Source organism: Canis lupus, chromosome 15, assembly GCF_003254725.2.
Source record: "Canis lupus dingo isolate Sandy chromosome 15, ASM325472v2, whole genome shotgun sequence".
Classification (NCBI taxonomy): Eukaryota; Metazoa; Chordata; class Mammalia; order Carnivora; family Canidae; genus Canis; species Canis lupus.
In genome coordinates, this window is record NC_064257.1 from 40,144,893 (window position 1) to 40,166,899 (window position 22,007).

General features: G+C 36.6%; 1 protein-coding gene across 12 annotated transcripts in view; it reads left to right on the forward strand.

Annotated features, from left to right (window-relative positions):
• ANO4 (anoctamin 4) overlaps positions 1 to 22,007 on the forward strand; it is a 404,339-nt gene that overhangs the window by 378,486 nt on the left and 3,846 nt on the right. For 11 of the 12 annotated variants that reach the window (XM_035699361.2, XM_035699362.2, XM_025438947.3 and 8 more), the window contains 4 exons: positions 3,875 to 4,027; positions 5,671 to 5,818; positions 11,764 to 11,883; positions 21,148 to 21,253. In XM_035699361.2, coding sequence (XP_035555254.1) covers positions 3,875 to 4,027; positions 5,671 to 5,818; positions 11,764 to 11,883; positions 21,148 to 21,253 — 527 coding nt within the window. Of the gene's footprint in view, positions 1 to 3,874; positions 4,028 to 5,670; positions 5,819 to 11,763; positions 11,884 to 21,147; positions 21,254 to 22,007 lie in introns of those variants that run through there. The other variant, XR_007402264.1, reaches the window with a different exon arrangement.

The following is a 22,007-nucleotide window of genomic DNA, read 5'->3' on the forward strand; positions in this document are numbered from 1 at the left end:
ATGGGGCATGTTCATAGGAGAGCATGGCAGCAGAGTGAGCTGTTAGCAAGCTAGGTGGAAAGTGTTCATGATGATTTTCACAGGTATCCATGTATCTAAGCTAGGAGACAGGGAAGGAAATGGCACTCAACCAGCTCTTCTGTTCTTGGAGAAGTCTCCTGAAGATCCCTGCCTCTCCAGGACATGCTTTGATATTAGTAAATAAAATTTCCCATATATCCTAGGTGTTTTTCAATTGCTGTTTTTATGCTGTATCTCAATGGAGTCATTTGTTGTGCTGTCTCTTTAAAGGCAGGGACTCAGTTTCCTATCACCCTCCAAATCTCCCAGAGCTGAGCTGCTAATTTTTAAAAGTTCCAGGTGTTACGCCCCACTGTTTGAAATCCAGAGGTGTTTCACTTCATCAGTTTTTAGAAAGCCAGATGTTATGGGGATTCATCTTCCCAAGGCTGTTTCCCCATACCTGGGGTGCATCATATGAAGTCTACTCTTCTCTTTTCTCCATGCCTGTGGTGTCACTTCCTCCAGTGGATGGTCTTACAGGTCAGTTTGGTTATCAATGGTGTCTTCACTCTTTTTTGATATAGCCTGTCCTCTATGATTAGCTGTGGAAAGTATGTTCTGCCCATCTTTGGGTCATTTTCTGGGTTATTGATACTGATGTGGGCATTAACTAGGTATATCTAGTTATAAGGTGAGCTTAGCATCCTATTACTCTGCCATCATTCTCAGAAATCACAAAGACAGTTTTTGAGAATACTGTTTATAGCAATAAATGCATGTATTAAGAAATTTTAAAGATCTCAAATATCCTAACTATACTCAAGGAACTAGAAAAAAAGAACTATGCCCAAAGTTACCAGAAGGAAGGAAATTATGAAGATCAAAACAGAAATAAATGAAATAGAGACCAGAAGAACAATAGACAAGATCAACAAAACTGAGAGCTGATTTTCCGAAAAAATAAAATTGACAAACCTTTAGCTAAGAAAAAAGACACATAGGATTATGAGACTATAATGAACAATTACATGCCAACAAATTAGATAACCTAGAAGAAATGGATAGATTTCTAAAAACATAAAACCTGTAAGAGTGAATCAGGAAGGAATAGAAAATCTGAATAGACCACTAATAAGAGATTAAGTCAGTAATAAAAAATATCCTACCACAGCAAACCTGGGACCATATGGATTTACTGGTGAATTCTACCAAACATTTAAAGAAGAATTAATAACAAATCCTTCTCAAACTATTCCAAAAAAAAGAAGAGGGAACATTTTCAAACTCATTCTGCAACCCCAGCATTATACTGATACCAAACCCAGGTAAGGATACTACATGAAAACCATGAGCAAGTATCCTGGATAAATATAAATGCAAAAATTCTCAACAAAATATTAGTAAACTAATCATTTTAGTATCTTCTTGAACTCAAACACCATGACCAAATGGGATTTATCCCTGGGATGCAGGCTGGTTGAAAATAGGCAAGTCGAATATAATACATTAGTAGAATGAGAGAGAAAAATCATATGATTATCTCAACAGATTCAGAGAAAGCATTTGATAAAATACAACACCCTTTCATTATAAAAACTCTCAACAGATTTGGTATAGAAGGAACATACCTCAACATAATAAAGACTGTATATGATAAACCCACAGCTAACATACTCAGTGGAGAAAAAATTGAAAGTTTTTCCTCTAAGATCAAGAACAAGACAAGGATATTCACTCTCCCTACTCTTATTCAATGAAGTACTGGAAATCCCAGCTAGAATAATTAAGCAAGACAAAGAAAAGACATCCAAATCAGAAAAGAAGTAAAATTATCACTATTTTCAAATGAAATTCATGATTTTATATATAGGAAATCTCAAAGATTCAACCAAAAAAAAAAAAAAAAAAACCTGTCAGCACTAATCAACAATTTCAGTAAAGCTGCAGTATAAAATCAACAAATCATTTGTGTTTCTATACACTAATAATGAAACATCTGAAAGAGATAAAACTAGTCCGTTTAGAAGAGCATCAAAATCAGTACCTAGGAATAGATTTAACCAAGGAAGTGACAGATCTGTACAATGAATCCTACAGGACTTTGCTGAATGAAACTGAAAAGACACAAATGGAAAGACATCCTGTGTTCATGGATTGAAAGAGTTAATATTGTTAAAATGTCCATACTACCCAAAACCGTCTGTAGATTCAGTGCAATTTCCATTAAAATACAAATGGCATTCTTCACAGAAACAAACAAACAAAAACTAAACTAAAATTTGTATGGAACCACAAAAACCCTGAATAGCCAAAACAACCCTGTGGAAAAAGAACAAAGTTGACAATATCACACTTCCTAATTTCAAACTATGTTATAAGTATAGTAACAAAAACCATATCTTACTGCCATAAAATTAAACATATAGACAAATAGAATGAAATAGGAACTCCTGCATGTATGATCAACTGATATTTGACAAGAGAACCAAGAATACTTAATGGGGAAAGGATGGTCTCCAACAAATGGTATTAGAAAAACTGGATAGACACATGCAGAAAAATTAAATTGGACTCCTGTCTTACATCACTTACAAAAAATGAACTCAAAATAGATCAGAGATTTAAACATAATAATCAGCACCATACATACAGGAAAAGAGCCATAAAATAAAGAATAAGTAAGTTCTCCACTATAAGCAGAGTTGCAGGAGCTACTAAGGAAGCAATAATTACAATTATGAGAGGTTCCCCAGAGGCCCCATGGAGCTTACCCTTGAAGGAAGAATAGAATCTCACCATCGTATGAATAAAAACACTAAGTAGATGATATGGCCCCATCAAACCAGAAGTCCAGTGTGACTAAAATAGAGGATTATTTGGGAAACCTGTCCAGGCATGAGGTATGTTTGAACATGAGGTTTGGAAGATCCTTGAATGGCACAGTGAAAAGTTTAAGATTTAATCTATAGACAGAATCTTCTGAAACATTCAAAATAGGGAGATGATTGATATGATTGATTATGGGCTTTAACCAATATTGACAGCAATGAGATGAGGGAGGGAGGTGAAAGTCTGAGGCAGAGAAGTTCGTTAGAACGTGAGAGTCTGACCTCTAGTAGGAAGAGTGGAGACTAATGGTCATGAAAGGTAAGCTAGATGAGACCTGGTATTTATGCAAGACTAATCTGATGGAAAGGAAGACATGAAGGGAGGAACAGATGAGGTTGAGGTTTATGATTGAATCAAGGTTTGGAGAGTGTTGCTTCTATAGCATAACAGCAGACAACTGGAAATTCCCCACTAAGATTCAGGGTGAGAGAGAGGAAATTGAGAATCCTTATCAGAGAAGTGATAATGAGGTCATGAGAGTAGATGGACTGACCCAAGAAAAGAAGAAAGTCAGCAGAAGGGTGAAACCAAGGAGAAAACTAAGGGAGATGCCTGTTCCTATTGGTGGGTGAAGAGCCAGCAGCATAGGCATGGGGTATGAATGTGATCAAAGATGGGTAACACCCTGAAGGTGGCATTGCCACAGAGATGAAGTCAACAGGCTCTTCATGACTCAGGAACCACAGTACTCACATTAGAATTACTTCTCAATTGTGTGTCAAGCAAGTTACTTGGCCTCTTAATGCCTCTATTTCCTCACATGTAGGAACCTAAGGGTAGGTTATTGTGAAAACTAAATGAGCTGATAGATGTGATTATCACAGTATTTTGTTGTTACTTTCTAAAATAGTCTAAAAAGGCAAAAACAAGCTATGCAATCATCCATTTAGCCAAGTACTTTTTGTATTCAGATTATCATCCTTTTGAAAATAGTAATGGAAAAACCAAAACTCTTAGTTCTTTTTCGTTATTTCTTCTCTAGTTCTTCAGTTTGGATTCACAACTATCTTCGTGGCAGCTTTTCCCCTAGCACCACTTCTGGCCTTACTGAATAACATAATTGAAATTCGGCTGGATGCTTACAAATTTGTCACACAGTGGAGGCGACCTTTAGCTTCAAGGGCCAAAGACATAGGTAAGTTGGATTTGATGTTTTCTTTAAAGATATTAGCCATCTGGTGGATAAAATAAAAACAGACATCAACTTAAATTTTTTACTAGTGGTTTCCATGTAAGATGAAGTAACTTATTCTTGCAAAAGAATAATTATGTTAGCTTTAAATAATATTAGACAAGAAATAAAGCTGCCTATTTGGAAATTTATAATTTCCAGTACTGGAGAATTTGTGCTTAAATAGACTCAATTTGGTTATTTGAACTTGGAATCTAGAATTTTTATTTATTATCACTTATTTCCTTTTTAAAGTAATCTCCCACTTGCTTTATTTTGTTTTGCCCTTGCTCAAATGTTTCCCTGAGTCACATAAAGCTCAATCCAGTTTTTCTAAAGATGAAGATGGCTTTGGCCTTTGACAGGAGAGGCTGAGTTGAATCAGATGCAGCCTCTTGAGTGCTGCTTGAGATCAGAGACCATCTTTTATTCATTTCTGCATCAAATGCTTAGTATAGAGCCAGCAGGCACTCAGTGTGTCTTGGCTCACAGTGGCCTTTAACCTCCATATGAAACAAACCCACATTCAGTGAGCACCTACCCTGGGTCAACGCAACAGGGGCTGGGCCCATCCAGCTGTCTGCACCCTTCAGGAGCTCCCAGCCTGGTAGTGACTTGACAGTGTGAGTGCCCATCTTATTGGGTAATGTATTGGTGCCTTATTGCTGATGAGAACTCTCTGACTTACGTTTGATCCTGACCAAGTCAGTAAGTCATGAGCATCAGCACATCCACAGAAACTTCTTCAAAGCCAAAGCATCTGCAAGTACAAATTCTTACTCTTGGTTACAAGTGTCAGTATTGGGTAATTTGAAAGGACTGTTAAAATTAGTTTCCCCAGTAGTTTTTATACTATTATTTCTGCTGTTGTGTCTTGAACTAATATAACACTTTTTTTATAAATTTATTTTTTATTGGTGTTCAATTTGCCAACAAATAGAATAACACCCATTGCTCATCCCGTCAAGTGCCCCCCTCAGTGCCCGACACCCAGTCACCCCACCCCCCTCCCACCTCCCTTTCTACCACCCCTTGTTCGTTTCCCAGAGTTAGGAGTCTCTTATGTTCTGTCTCCCTCTCTGATATTTCCCACTCACATTTTCTCCTTTCCCCTTTATTCCCTTTCACTATTTTTTATATTCCCCAAATGAATGAGACCATATGTTTGTCCTTCTCCGATTGACTTATTTCACTCAGCATAATACCCTCCAGTTCCATGTTGTTTCTAATGGCTGAGTAATATTCCATTGTATACATAGACCACAGCTTTTTTGTCCATTCCTCTTTCGATGGACACCGAGGCTCCTTCCACAGTTTGGCTGTTGTGGACATTGCTGCTATAAACATCGGCGTGCAGGTGTCCCGGCGTTTCACTGCATCTGTGTCTTTGGGGTAAATCCCCAGCAGTGCAATTGCTGGGTCGTAGGGCAGATCTATTTTTAACTCTTTGAGGAACTTCCACACAGTTTTCCAGAGTGGCTGCACCAGTTCACATTCCCACCAACAGTGCAAGAGGGCTCCCCTTTCTCCACATCCTCTCCAACATTTGTGGTTTCCTGCCTTGTTAATTTTCCCCATTCTCACTGGTAACACTTCTTTTTGAATAGGAATTTGGTATGGAATCCTTGAAGGCATCGGCATTCTCTCTGTTATTACAAATGCATTTGTCATAGCGATAACATCTGACTTTATCCCTCGTTTGGTGTATGCTTATAAGTATGGACCTTGTGCAGGCCAAGGAGAAGCTGGACAAAAGTAAGTTTGTCCTAAAACTGTCATGAAGTCCCCATTTCCTATGCACTGTGTGATGCTGGCACACTCAGACAGAAGCTTCTGCACTGGAGTAACCCAGGATGAGAAGGACAGCAGTGGGGGAGGTAGAATTATGATGACGCTACCAGCCAAAGAAAACACATTCTCATCTACTGAAAAGATGGGGCTCAACACAGATAATACACGTTTTAGGTGGAATTAATCATTTCTCCCACCCCTGACCCTTGCCTACTGTGAATTCAGAAATGGGTGCTATGCTAGTATGTGTAGCCAAAAAAATTAGCACATGCTCTAGTATACAGTTGTGCCATCTTTATGAGTTTGTAAGAGGATAGTTACAATTTGATTCCTCTTGTGTCATCATATGGAGACTTTGCAAGTTCTACATGGGAAATATGCAACCATGTGATAAGTACCCTAGAAGTATTCTATAAATATTTGTGGAATAAGTAACTGAATGATTCTTTCCTGGATATTGACCTGACCAATGTACATATTACCCAAGGCAAATCCAATTCTATGGCATCACCTAAGTGATTCCCAAAAGCCAGAGCTTTCTGGGTATTTCTGGTCAGGTAAATTCCAGGCAAAATTAAAACATGTCCCCTAGATTTCATTTCTATAACCTTGGGCGGAGACAAGAAATTTAACATACTTTAATGGGAAAAAAATCTTTGGCAAAAAATAAAATAATTCTGTTCTAATTGTGGGATTTAGATGTCTGTAGATCACAGTGGAGTATGTTTTGGGAGTCTTTTTAACACCCCAGAAATTATCCCATGTGGGCTATGACAATTCACACAGGCAGCCCTGCCTCTTGGTTTACTAGTCAGAACTAAACTAATCCTGTATAACCACTGTAGTTGGATTAGCCCCAAGGAATAAAGTGCTACCAAATCAAGTTAGCCAAATTCATGCACCCCTAGCCTAGGTCCAGTTTCATTATTAATCCTACATGAATGCTTTAAGGCATAGATGATTGAATGTAATAAAGCTTACTATCTAGCTATTCAAAGAGGCTTCTATAAAGTTCTTTACTATAATAATCATGTGGCCATTAGACACTAATTATCTAGCAACTTTAAGTGAACATACCATCCCATTTTAAGAGATTTAAAGACATGTTATACTATTCACTTATTCTTTCTAATTCTATTGCCAACATTCTCTGCTTGGCTGAGCCTAGAAAAGCTTGCCTTTGTTTAAACCACTTTCCCGTCTGTTTTGCATTTGATTCTCAAAACAACCCTGGGAGTGGGACATGCATTATTACCCTCACTTTGAAGAACAGAAGGAGATTGAGAGGTTAAATCCAGAATCACAAAGCAGAGTAACTGATAGAACCCACATGAAGGCAAAGCCTAGACTCATACAGTGCTCTCCATCCTGAACCACAGGGCCCAGGGGCAATTGCCAATAAATGTTTATCCAGTTCATCTAACAGGAGAAAACTCCCCAGGGGTTTAAGTCCCAGTGGTTATTTAATTTTTTTCTCAATTGCAAATATAATGAAACCTGTCTTGGTTTGGGTGGAACACAAAAAATAAAGCAGGAACATGTATGTGCAGTTGATACTGAATCAAAGCTTTAGAATGTTGACAGTTTATTAGAGCTAAGACATGTTCATGGAGATTAAAATTTAACAGTCTCCTTGATTCAGTTTTATGGGGCTCACCTGGACTATTTTTTTTTACATATAACCTTTCTCTTTCCCTTAAGAGACTTCTGCCATTTTCAATGTTTATAGATCTACATTCTATCTTCTAATCTGTTAGTCATGTTTCTTGTTTTCAAATAGTTAAATTTGTATAAGTTTATTCATGAATCTTATTTTCTGCTCCACCAGCTACACTATTATCCTTTTTAAGGTTTTTTGGTTTGTTTTTGTTTTTGTTTTTGTTTTATTTTGTTTTGTTTTTGCCCATTTTGAAATACTTTAGAAATGATTGAACTCATGGCGGAGCAGCATTGTCAAATTTTAGAATGTCAAAGGCTTTTGGGGTAGTATGTGCATAGTCAAATTCCACTTGTTATGATCCCATTCACCTATAGAAATGCCACATTTCAATTGAAGCTGCCTCTAAATCAAGGGTACCCCAACTAAGCCAACCTCAAAACTCCAGACTGCCTCAATGCCTTCTTCTTACTGTTTTTTCAGTTTTCGCTGGCTTCTCCAAAGAGGAGAGTTTGATGCATATGCCCAGAGTCAGTCAGTCACATGCCTTGTCCCTATGACAGAGGGACTTCCAACCACAATCTCACTGCTATCATGAGTGGTCAGTGAATGCATTTTCATGGCATAGAGTGGAAGACGTTCTCATTTTCTAGCCAGATCTGAACATGAGAGGAATACCGTGATTTGAGGCAATATTCTCCACACAGTGGGTACACAAGAAACTTTCAAGTGTTTCATCTTTCCTCTTAAGACATTTATTAAGGCATTTTTGCTGCACCCTGCCTAGGTAGATTCCTGGACCAATGTCCATGCTTATTAGATTATTCAGTGTTTGCAAAATAAAGTCACTTCCTCTTTCAGGAGATCTTCACTTGAACTCTCTAGAAAAGTGCTTAGAGAACTAAAGTCATCTCTGGATATGCATCAGGAGATAGAAATTATGAAGCAAAATTGAAGGTGTATACTATAAGATTGTTCTGTCGATCAGAGTTAAATTTCAGTCAACAAACTAAAATTATTTTTCAAACAACACAAAAAAAATCATTTTGAGCCCTCCACTCCTATCCATTGAATGTAATTAACTACATTGTTATCAGGCCAGAGTTGTGGAACATTCTCTAAGAATATGTGCAGGCCTTAGGATTATTGTGAGGTATGTATCTGATTTAGTGATCTAACTAAAAGATCGTAAGGAGTTAGAGACTTGATCAAGAGCACAATGCTCAAACTGTCACAGAACAAACCACAAATATCTTAATAAATTATAAGGAATATATTTTTGCAAATTGTAAGTCAATAGATCAACATCATAACCAATTACAAGGTTTTGTTTTAAAACATAAAGCTGACAATGCTTTATATAGTCAGTCATATTTATTGCAATGTCAGAAGTCCACTTTCTTTTGTCATCTTATTAGCCTATCTATAAATAAATTCATAAATTTGTCATTTATTATCTCTAAGGCACATTTGACTCTAAATGCATAAACCAGATCTTATTTCTTCTAGCTTTTTCATTGTTTGGGCCCTATCCCCATTCTGTTTGAGGTTTTAGATATAGTGACACAAAGGCACATTTAATCGCAAAGTTCAAAGACACTCTGCAGTTTAAGCTGGATTCTACAAATTCAAAAATCAACTTCAAGTTCTTTTCTTTCCCTTAAAACTCATTACTAATGATCATTAGTTCATCTTTTTCCTTATAGTAAAGGATTGGAAACAGTACATCATGAATGATTTTTAAACCAGAATTCTCATATTTAAATAAATGTGGTCTTCACAGAACTTACTTGAAAGAGGCATGCATCATAATTCAAACAATACTACCCTTACATAAAATATTTTCTAAATCTCCTATCTTGGAAATACCTTCAGGGGCCCTCTACCAGCCCCTTAAGAAAATTAACTTTGTGTTTTTATGTTCACAGAAACCCTTCCTTGGTCTGATAGTTTTTTCTAGTTACTACTTCATTTTTCCTCTAACTTGGAGCTGGTGGCGTGCCACATTGAGGCATAGTGATCTCCTGACAGCAGATAGGGATCGACATGGGATCTGCTACTGCCTGTTTCCTCCAGACTGACACACGAATGCCATTGGCTGAACTTCATACAGGGAATTGTGGGAAATCTTTCCCTGAATTGATGACTACCCTCAACTATTTATTGTGGACAATAGCTAAGATTCTACCGCAGTGAAAAGACTTTGAGAAATGCCCAGACAGTTCAATATTAGCAGTCCCTCTCCTTCCCTGATTATGGAAAGGAAATGGAAGGAAGACTTACACAGCTGATAACTATATGGACACATACTAGATCCATGTGTGATGCTTTGTACACGGGAATACAGAACCGCCAAAGGCACATTTTCAACTTGGATTTATGACTGACAGTACATGAATATGCTTAATAAATAGGTCAGAGATATATCCTCTTTATTTTGAAAGTAGAGTGTTGTCCATGAAGCTGGTATTTTATTTAAATTTAGCTTTTTCTCAATCGAGTTTTTGGACAGAGCAGCCATTAGGCCACTGCTTAATCTCAGTAAACCCACAGGGCTGCCTTGGGAGGTAAGAAAGAGTGCAGGAGGGGTTGTGAATATTTCATTTCAATGTTGGGCATGTTTTCTGCCAGTTTCCAGAGCTCCTTTCCTTTCCCACTGTTTAGCTCCTAAGAAGATTCTGCTGTATTCTATAGTTCACAAAAACCGGCTCACTCTCTATGACAGCTAATAATCATCAAAGCACTAATTTGCTTTCATGTCCTGTTCCAGGCAGTTCAAAGAGGAGGGAGACATTATTCCAAATTACCCTTCCAAAGAGTGGTAGGGGAGACCTGCTGCTGGTTGGATTAAGGCATGTTACACACCCACTGAACATTTGTTTCACCCATGAGTGACTTGATAAATGGGTACTTCTGCTTGGTTCATTTTTTAAGGCCATGATAAAACCTCAGTGATTTGTCTTGCGCAAGACAACACACAGAACTCATGTACTATCAGGTCTGTGTTTGTGTCATCATTTTGATTTGGTGTTCAGCATCTTGGAATAATCATGCCAGACAAGTTAATGGAGAGAATGTGAAAGCTATGATTTTTTCATTAAATCAATATTTATTTATTGCACCTTCTGCAAGGTACAAGAAATAAATTAATAGTAGCCACTCACATTTAATTAAGATCTTGCTATAGGCTAAGCACTCTGTCACTGGCTTTACATGTATCATTTTGTTTAATCCCCACAATGACTCTATCAGGTAGTCACTTTTGTTAGTTAAAGAAGTTATATAACTTACTAAATTTGCATGGTTAGAAAGCAGAAAAGCTACAATTTGACCCTCAAACCCAAGTTTTTAGTATTGAAATATACTGACTCCTAGCACAGAGTAAAAGCCATGTTCTCAGTAAGTTTATTAACCCTAGGGTATATAGGCAATAACTTTATTTCTGATCCATTCTAAAGACCGTGATATTATCTCTGATAGTTTAGCTTTCCTCAAATGAAGTCAATTGAGTTTGATATTTACTGGATTCCTACACTACACAAAACTGCCCTAGGATATAAAAATACCTATGACACTTGTTCTGCTCCAAAAAACACCTGCAATCTAAAGAAAACCCATATGTATGGTAATGGTGAAGTTAGATATAGGCAGCACCATACAGAAGAAGAAATGAGTCTTTTTCTGGGAAGATTAGGACATCTTCCCAGATGGGGTGCCATTTCAATTGGTCATTGAAAAATTTCTACTTAGAAAGAAATGAATAGGGAATCTCAAGAGAAAAGACAAACTGAACAGAGATATGAAAGCTTATGCAGGGAATATAGTCTAGCATGACTATAGCAAGGGATTTGAGTTTGGAGGGGAGGCATAGTAACACCAGTCACATTCAGGGTATTATGAGAGAATATAGGTATTCATTAATAAAGGAATGTGTTTGTGTGTGCATGTGTGTTTACATCATCAAGGAAAGAAACTGTGGCTTACCTGTAATTTATACTAATCATGCAGTACTGTCTTTCATCTATTAATTGGGATAGTGATGGTCTGTATGATGACTTTGAACAAGAAGAACTAGAATAAAAGAATGACTTGTTCCTGAGGGTTTTTCAGTGTATCCTAATTTGAATGATTATGACAAGGCAAATCCAGCTAAAGGCATTTATAAGTGCAAGAGTTTGTAGGAAGTAGAAACTTCAGTGAATTGGATGCAGAGGTGACCAGAGCTCTAATTATAGAATTCATTTTCTCTCAGGTGCATGGTTGGCTATGTGAATGCCAGCTTATCTGTGTTTCGAATTTCTGACTTTGAGAACCGATCTGAGCCTGAGTCTGATGGCAGTGAGTTCTCCGGTACTCCTCTCAAGTACTGCAGGTGAGGATGGCACTCAGCCAAACCTGGGCTGGCTCTGCCATGGGGAGGTTTTGCTTAGACAGCCCTTTCTGACTGAATGGGTTTAAAGAAGTGGTTCTCAACCTTGATCATGCATTAAAATCCACTGGAGAATTTTAAAATCTCCTCTGGACCAACTGTGACCTAGTAAATTAAAACAGAATCTCTCAGGTGGAACCCAGACATCCAGATCCAGGGAGTCAAATAAGAGTAATCCAAAGAGACCCACACCAAGACATAATGAAGATGTCAAAAGTTAAAGATAAGGATATTTACAGCAGTAAGAGAAAAACAACTTGTTACATATGAGGGGAAACCCCCCCACCAATAAAATGATCAGATTTCTCAGTAGAAACTTGATAGGTCAGAAGGATATGGCATGATCTGTTCAAAGTGCCAAAAGGAAAAAAAAACTGCCAATGAATAATATTCTGCTCAGCAACAGTGTCCTTCAAAACTGAAGGAGAAATGAAGAGTTTTCCAGGCAAGCAAAAGCTAAAGGATTTCATCACCACCAGACCAGCCTAACAAAGGTTAAAGGAATTAACCTTTAATTTCTAAGGTTAAATTTCTTTATGCTGAACTGGAGGGGTACTAGTTAGTAACAAGAAAATAGATGAAAGCATAAATTTCACTGGTAAATATATAGAAAATAAGTGGAAATGATCATTTATAATGTTAGTATGAGGGTAAAAGACAAAACTAGTAATAATCATTATAACTACATTAACTTGTTAAGGGATATAAAAATATGGAAAATGTGAACAAAATGTTGGAGGTAGAGTAAAAAATATAGTTTCATAATGTAATCTGACCTAAATAATTATCAACTTAAAATAAACTGTTAGTTGTTATATGTAAGCCTTGTAATAACCACAAAGAAAAAACCTCATAGATTCATGAAAGAGAAAGGAATCCAAGCACACCACTAAGGAAAGCCATCAAATCATAAAGGAAGAGAGCAAGGAAAAAAAAAAAAAAAGAAAAGGAACAGAGAGGAACTACAAAATAGCCAGAAAATAATTAACAAATAAGTACATACCTATCAGTAACTACTTTAAATGTAAATTCTAAAATAAATTCTTCAATCAAAAGACAGAGTGGCTGAATGAATTAAAAGACAAGACTGATTTATTTGCTTCCTATAAGAGACTCACTTCTGATGTAAGGACACAAATAGGCTGAAACTGAAGGGATTAAAAAAGATACTCCATGCAAATAAAACCTTAAGGAAAGCTGACATAACTATGTTGTCTGCTTTAAATACAGATTTTTTAAAAGAATGTAATAGACAAAGATCATTATATAATGATAAAAGGGTTAGTCAGTCCAACAAGAAGATACATTTCCCAACATACCCAACCAATAGACACCTGATATATAAAACAATTATTAATAGACCTAGGGAGAAATAGATAGCATTAAACTAATAGTAGAGAACTTTAATACCCCACTTACAACAAAGGATAAATCATCCAGACAGAAAAGTCAATAAAATAAATGGTCTGTACAACATTTTATAGGTATATACAGAGCTTTCGATCCAAAAGCAACAGAATGCATACATTTCAAGTGCATGTGAAACATTCTCCAGAATACAAATCAAAACCACAATGAGATACCACCTCACACCAGGGAGAATGGCTAAAATTAACAAGTCAGGAAACAACAGATGTTGGCAAGGATTTGGAGAAAGGAGAACGAACCTCTTACACTGTTGGTGGGAATGCAAGCTGGTGCAGCCACTCTGGAAAACATGTGGAGGTTCTTCAAGAAGTTAAAAATAGAGCTACCCTATGACCCAGCAATTGCACTACTGGGTATTTATCCAAAGGATACAAACATAGGGATCCTAAGGGGCACCTCACCCCATTGTTTACATCAGCAATTTCCACAATAGCCAAACTATGGAAAGAGCCCAAATGTCCATCAATAGATGAGCGGATAAAGAAGATGGTGTTTACACACACACACACACACACACACACACAGAGGAATATTACTCATCCATCAAAATGAAGTCTTGCCATTTATATCGACATGGATGGAACTGGAGGGTATTATGCTAAGCAAAATATATCAGTCAGAGAAAGATGATTATCATATGATCTCACTCATATGTGGAATTTAAGAAACAAAACAGAAGATCATGAGGGTAACTGGGTGATGGGCATTAAGGAGGGTACTTGATGTAATATGCACTGGATGTTATATGCAACTGATGAATCACTAACCTCAAACTAATAATACATCATATGTTAATTGAATTTAAGTTAAAAATAAAAAGAAATAGAATAGATCATGTTCTGCCACAAAACAAGTCTTAAACAATTTAAGAAGATTGAAATCACATGAAGCATCTCTTCTGATCCCAATGCCAATGGTATGAAATGAGAAATTACAAGAAGAAAACTAGAAAAACTCACAAATATGTGGAGATTAAACATGCTACTGAACATCCAATGGGTCAAAGGAGAAATAAGACATAGCTAGAGACATTTAGAAATAGACATATAATGTACCAAAACATATGAGATGCGGTAAAAGCAATTCTAAGAGGAATGTTCATAGCAATAAATGCCTACCTCAAGAAACAAGAAAAATCTCAACCTAACTTTATACCTCCAGGAGAAGGAAGGAAGGGAAGATGAATGAACAAACGAATGAAGTTAGTAGAAGGAAGAAAGTAACAAAATCAGAGCAGAAATAAGACTAAAAACAAATAGAAAAGATCAATGAAACTAGGAGGTGGTTCTTCTTTGTAAAGATAAGTAAATAGATGAACCTTTAGCTAGACTTTCCAAGAAAAAAATATTCAAATGAATGAGAAGTGAAAGAGGATACATGATAACTGATACCACAGAAAAACAAAGGCTCATAAGAGACCAGTGGACAATTATATACCAACAACTTGACAGCCTCAAAGAAATGGATAAATTCCTTGAAACGTATAAACCATCAAGGCCAAATCAGGAGAAGAGGGTAAGGTATAATTAAGTTCCTGAAAATGTTTTAATTCTTGCGTTACATGGTAGACATGAGTGAGGGTTTATCATACTAAGTATTAAATAAATATAAAGGTTAGAGAGAAGAATATGAATGGATCAATGAGGTTAGTTTAAAAAATTAAATATGATGAGGTTGTACCTGAAGTTGAAAATAATGTTCTATGGAAATGCAAAAGATGAAGAATAGTCAAGATACTTCTGAAGAATAATAGTAGAGATTTACTTTATGTTAGAATTAGTATAAAATTATAATCAGTGTAATGGTGTCACAGAATCAAATAAATAGAAAATGGAATAGAATTGAGAACTCAAAAATTGCATATTAATTAAAGGTATAGTCACAAAATAACACATACATTATGATTTCATTTATATAGAGTTCAAAGCAGACAAACTCAGCAGTTTTACTCAGAAACACTTGCATAAGTAGTATAACTATAAAGAAAAGCAGAAAATTAGATAGCAGTTATCTCTCTGGGTGTCTGGGATTGCCAGCAAGGCATTTCTAAGTTACTAACCACGTTCTAGGATTTACCTTAGATGGCGGTTATCTGAAGTTCACTCTCGTTCTTTCAAATGTACATGTACTTTTACATTTTTAAAAATGGGAACGAATTAAGTATACCTGGAAGTGGAAAAAAAAATGTTTGCAAGCCATAACCTAAGTGGGAACGTCCTGCTTTTCCCACACGTAAAATTGAAGCCAAGAAATTACAAGTGTTTTGTTTTGAAAACAATTCTAACTCACTTGGAAAAATTCCTGCAAACATTGACACCGCTGGACCACTTAGTTTCTCTGAAGATACTAAATGAAGATTAGAGAAGTAAAACATTGATTCAATTAGCTTTGAAGCTTGGCTTTCTGTCTGTTTCCAGGGAAGTGTTTTGTTTGCACAATAAACATGTACTGTCATTTGGCAAAAAAAAAAAAAAAAAAAAAAATAGCACTCTATCAAAAACAGAGGTGTGGGGCACAAATGACATCTGAGCACCTCTCGAGCCCCTGCCTCATTGAAAAGGCCAGTGGGATCAGAAGTAGGCTAGCACTTCAACTGAGAGCTCTGCTTCAAACAGTCATCTGCAAACTAAAAGAAAAGAGTGAGAGTCAGCAGTTATAGATCCTGGTGAGATGGAAAGACCCTAATTGTGTTACTAGGGAAAACTGATGTCCATAGAAGTTTCATTAATTACCTAAGATCATAACATCAGGCAGACCCCAGCCTTGGTTTGCGTGTGCTTTCCAGCGAGTGCATGATTGGAGAGACAGCTGTGGGCAGTGAAGCACAAGAGAGCCAGACTCATTAGCATCACTAATAGCAATAAGAAGTTTTCTAGAGAGAAACTTGACTTTATGATACAGTAGCTTTAGAGAGCAGGAAGGCCAGAGACCTGCTGCTTCTGAAAACTGGAACTTCCTAAAAATTTCTATCTGAAACCAAGAATCAGAAGTTAAGTGCCAGTGTAGGTACATTGCATTCCTTTGTGCACAAATTAGCAGAGCTCTGTGATAGATCCACAAATGGATGTATACTATACAGGGGCTGAACAAACAGATGCATGTTCTCTTTAAGATTTATTCATTTATTCATGAGAGACACACAGAGAGAGGCAGAGATATAGGCAGAGGGAGAAGCAGGCTCCCTGCGGGGAGCCCAATGCAGGACTCGATTCCAGGACCCCGGGGTCATGACCTGAGCCCAAGGCAGATCCTCAACCACTGAGCCATGCAGGCATCCCGAGATATAGATTCTCAACAACTGGATCTCTGTATAGAAACTATCTGATATATTGCCAACTCACCGTAACCATGAATATAAGTGCTTTCTACATATTAAAAATGTAAAAAATGTTAATTTAAATAATATAAAAAATCCATTAATTAAAATGCAAGATCACCACCTAAAAACAAGTGTTTTCATTTTCGCACATTTCAGTAGTCTTCGATTATTGGTGGGAGATACATTCCAATACCCCAAGTGGATGCCTGAAACTGAATGATACCAAAACCTATATATACCATGTTTTTTCTTTACACACTTACATAGTAAAGTTTAATTTATAAATTAGGCACAGTAAGAGATTTATAACAATAATCATAACAATATACTGTTAAGAAAAGCTATACGGTATCTCTCTCAAAATATCTAGCACTGTACTCACCCTTCACCTCATGATGATAAGAGATGATAAAATGCCTATGTGAGGAGATGAAGTGAGGCAAATGATATAGGCATTGTGCCCTAGGATTAGGCTACCGTTGACCTTGTGACAATAAAAAGAAGATCACGTGCCTACTGACTGGCAGGGAGGATGTGGTAACTGAAACACAGAGAGCCAAACAGTAGGATGGGAGTGAGGGCAGGGGCAACTACTTGCATATATGTCCAATTTTACAAATAGAGTCATGTTTGATAATCTCTCTCACTGTGTCATAAAAAATATTTCGTCTTTCTAGTCTCATACTTTAATGAATGGTTGTACTATACTATACAGATGTATATATGAATTCATTTATTTGCTACAAATGTGTAGCAGCAATTTGAGGACAATACATTGGTGTCTTTGGAAACAGTCTAGGGGATAACACCATGATTTTCTACCCAATGAATTTAGAAGAGATCTGGGGAGAAAGAGCTTTACTAATATTCTTCAAAAGTAAAGCTGAACAAAGTCTGAGAAGCTAAGAGAGATTGAGCAGTCACCATGAAGGACACAAGAGCACAGCTAAGGCATAAATAAGAAAGGAGCAGTAGGTTCTGAAAATTTTCTGTTTTAGTGAAGTAACTAAGTATATACTTTATGTTGGCTAATTGAATTTAAAGTTAAAAATTTTTTTTAAGTTTAAGGAGTTAATGAGGGTAACTCTTGAAATATTCAAGTCCCCTCCTTTTAAAAAAATTATTTATTCATGAGAAACACACACAGAGAGGCAGAAAGAGAAGCAGGCTCCCTGCAGGGAGCCCGAAGCGGGACTGGATCCCAGGACCCCAGGATCATGACCTGAGCCTAAGGCAGGCGCTCAACCACTGAGCCACCCAGGCATCCCAGGTCCCCTCCTTTTATAAATATATGTTTACCTAATAACCAACTATATCTATAATTAAAAGCATACTGCCATTTTTCTTCTAGAATATTTATTCAGATTATATTTGAAATATAGGTAGCTAAAGACAATAGGAATCACATTATTTTAATTGTAGAAAACACACTTTGATTCTTGACTAGTTGTGCTCTGCAAAAAGTAAAAGAAAGTTAGAACTTTTATTCTTGAATAAATTGGACCTTTGACAGGAGCTATTTATGTAACTATATACCAGAATAAAAGTGTTCTAGGCAATTACCTAATCCTCATCATTATAGAGAGAACCAACAGCTTAAAGGCACTAATAGATTGATTTTTAATCTCAGCACTAGATACTCATCATAAATATAATTTTACTGACAAAATAAATACACTATTATTATTTACCATAAGTATTAATGATAATTAATAGGATGATTGTGATAATAGTGACAGCTCATTTCTATAATCCTTAATACTCTTCAAAAATACTCTGCACAGGACAAAAAAGACAAATAGATCAATGGAAAAGGATAGACAGTCCAGAAATAACCCCACATCTATGTGGTCAATTAACCTATGAAAAAGGAGGCAAGACATACAGTGGGGGAAAAAATCAAATGGTGTTGGGAAAACTGGACAGCTCCATGCAAATAATGAAACTGAACCACTTTCTCATAACCATACACAAAAATAAACCCAGAATGGATTAAAGACCTAAATATGAGACCTGAAACCATAAAACTCCTGGAAGAGAGTTTGGGTGAGCAGTAATCTCTTGGACATCAACCACAGCAAATTATTTATGGATATGTGTTCTCAGGCAAGGAAAACAAAGCAAAAATAAACTATGGGGACTACATGGAAATAAAAAGCTTTTGCAAGGCAAAGGAAATTGAACTCTACATCTGAAACTAATGATGTACTATGTGTTGGCTAATAGAATTTAAATTTTAAAAAATGGCAACCTAGTAAATGGGAGTAGATTTTTGCAATTGATACATCTGATAAGAGGTTTATATCCAAAATATATAAAGAACTTAACACCAAAAAAAGAGAAACTATCAGATTAAAAAAATAGGCAGAGGATCTGAATAGACATTTTCCCAAAGAAGACATACAGATGACCATGAGAGAAATAAAAAGGTACTCAACATCTCTAACCATGAGCAAAATGCAAATCAAAACCACAATGGGATATCACCTCACACCAGCCAGAATGGCTAGTATCAAAAAGGCAAGAAATAAGTGTTAGCAGGGATACGGGGAAAAGGGAATCCTTGTGCACTATTAGTGGGAATGTAAATAGGTGCAACCACTGTGGAAAACATTATGGAGGTTCCTCAAAAAATAAGAAATACCATATACTCTAGTAATTCTACACTAGATATTTATCCAAAGAAAACGAAAACAGATTTGAAAAGATACATGTATCCCATTTTATTGAAGCATTGCTCACAATAGCTAAGGTATGGAGCAACCCAAGAGTCCGCTGAGGTACCTAAAGAGGTAGTTTATACATAAAGTGAAATAGTACTCAGCCATGAAAAAGAACAAGATCTTGACATTATGGATGGACCTAGAAGAGATTATGCTAAGTGAAATAAGCCAGACAAAAACAAATACTATGTGATTTCACTTATATATGGAACCTAAAAAAAAAATAAATGAACAAAAAAACCAGACCCTTAAACACACTGGTGATTGTCAGAGGGAAGTGGGTAGGGGAATAGGCTAAATAGAATGGGGATTAAGAGATACAGACTTCCAGTTATAAAATAAGTCCCAGGATGAAAAAGTAAAGCATAAGAAATATAGTCAATATTGTGCTAACATTGAATGATAACAGATGGTGACTATACTTATTGTGATGAGCACTAATGTATAGAATTGTCAAATCAGTATGTTCTATACCTGACACCAATATAACGTTGTATGTCAATTGTGTGTAATTAAAAAAAAAAAAAAGATGCTCTGCACAGGAATTATCTTGTATCCTCACACACAACTTAGTGCTGACCCTGAGGTTAGGTACGATCTTACATGAGCGCCTCGATAATCATAACTTTTCCTCAGATATGGGAATTTGGTGTGTTTACACACAGAAGCATTAGAAGAATTAGCATCTCCAGATCTTTCCACATTTCTGGGGCTAATGAAAAGAATACTGGGCTAAGAAACATGAAACTCTATAATATGGAAAATAATTTTTCAGTTTTTCTACCTGTGATAGTAATGATAATGGCAAAAATAAAGTGGAGTCACACAGATTTAAGTTCCTAGGACAGGTGCCTACTTCCTAATGGGTGTTCAACAAATATTTGTGGAATTTGATGCAGACTCAAAAGTTATAGTTGGAGCATATATTAGAAAGGACTTTTAAAAAATAATAAAAAATAATAAAAAATTTTTTAAAAGAAAGGACTTTTTTAGTGGGAAGTGGCAAAAATCCAGTATAAACTGACTTAAAAAGAACATCATTGGTTCAGGTAACTGGAGGTTGGCAGGATGATACTAATGTTAGTAATGGTTGGATCGCAAGCCTCCAGCAGCATCAGCAAGACACTGCTTCTCTACTGGCTCTGCATTGTTTCACATGACCTCATTCTTTTTTTTTTTTTAAGATTTTATTTATTTATTCATGAGAGACAGAGAGAGAGAGAGAGAGAGAGAGAGAGGCAGAGACACAGGCAGAGGGAGAAGTAGGCTCCATGCAGGGAGCCCAACGCGGGCCTCCATCCTGGGCCTCCAGGATCATGCCCTGGGCTGAAGGCGGTGCTAAACCGCTGAGCCACCCAGGCTTCCCTCACATGACCTCATTCTAAGCAAACTCTCTCCACACACAGTCTATGATGGATTTAATTATAATTCACTAAATGACCATTCTAACAGAAGCCCTGATGAGGAGTCTCATTGATCACGTCTGAGTCATCTTTTGAACTGGGATCAGGGATGAAGGTGAGCCCTGCCTAAGCCACACGGATAATTCCCCAGAGGAGAAGAGATACTCTTTTACCAGAAGAAAAAAAATAATGGATAAGTGACAAATGTCTAGGATAGAGAAGCTTTTTTGAACTATCTATCATGAATGAGGACTACATGTGGGAATGAATGAGATTTGAGAGTCAGGAAAATCATAGTTCGGAACATAACATTTGTTCTCCTATGTATTTATAGATACCGAGACTACCGTGACCCCCCGCACTCACTGGTGCCCTATGGCTACACATTGCAATTCTGGCATGTTCTAGCAGCTCGATTGGCTTTTATCATTGTATTTGAGGTATGTTCTCTTAACCAATTCCTTTGCCATAATTAAGTAACTAAGAATAATGCATGAATGCAAGTGTGAGAACGTTCAACGTGGTTATTTATGTTCAGAAGTATTATAGTAATATTATATAGCCTCTTTTTTAAATCTTTTTCTTCACCTTGAGCTGTCCAAGAAATGATTGAAAGTCCATTGTTGATTGTTAGTGGATACATCAGAAATCATTATTCTAATGTTCTAGGACCATTGTTATTCGACGTTAGGAAAATTGCAGTTTTTTCCATCCCTACTCCTACAGACTCAGATACATCATGTTTGTCATTTGCTTTCCACAAGCCCTCCGAGGTGATTCTTTCTGATGTAGATGTTCAGGGGCTATAGTTTGGAAAACAACTAAGTTGGGTATCACACAAATGGTAGCCTCTCTTTGTGTGTCATCATGACATTACTTACATTCAGGACATAAATAAGTATTCATTATCTAAGACTCAAAATTAACTTTAAATCTACCTAGCAATTACTTATATGTCAGTAAAAATACATTGCCTGTTTTCTTTTAGTCTTTAAGAAAATTGCTACTAGAAATCATTTGCATTTCTATGACTGTACTTTATAAATGGAAATTTCATCTCCTGTCACATAATATTAAAGCCAGATTAATGCAAACCAGGACTGCCTCTTGCCTTAGACTTGACATTTCCTATACCTCGTCTTCCATCATTTTTTTTCCTTCATTCCAGGGAACCAAGAAAAGATAAGCTGTTCT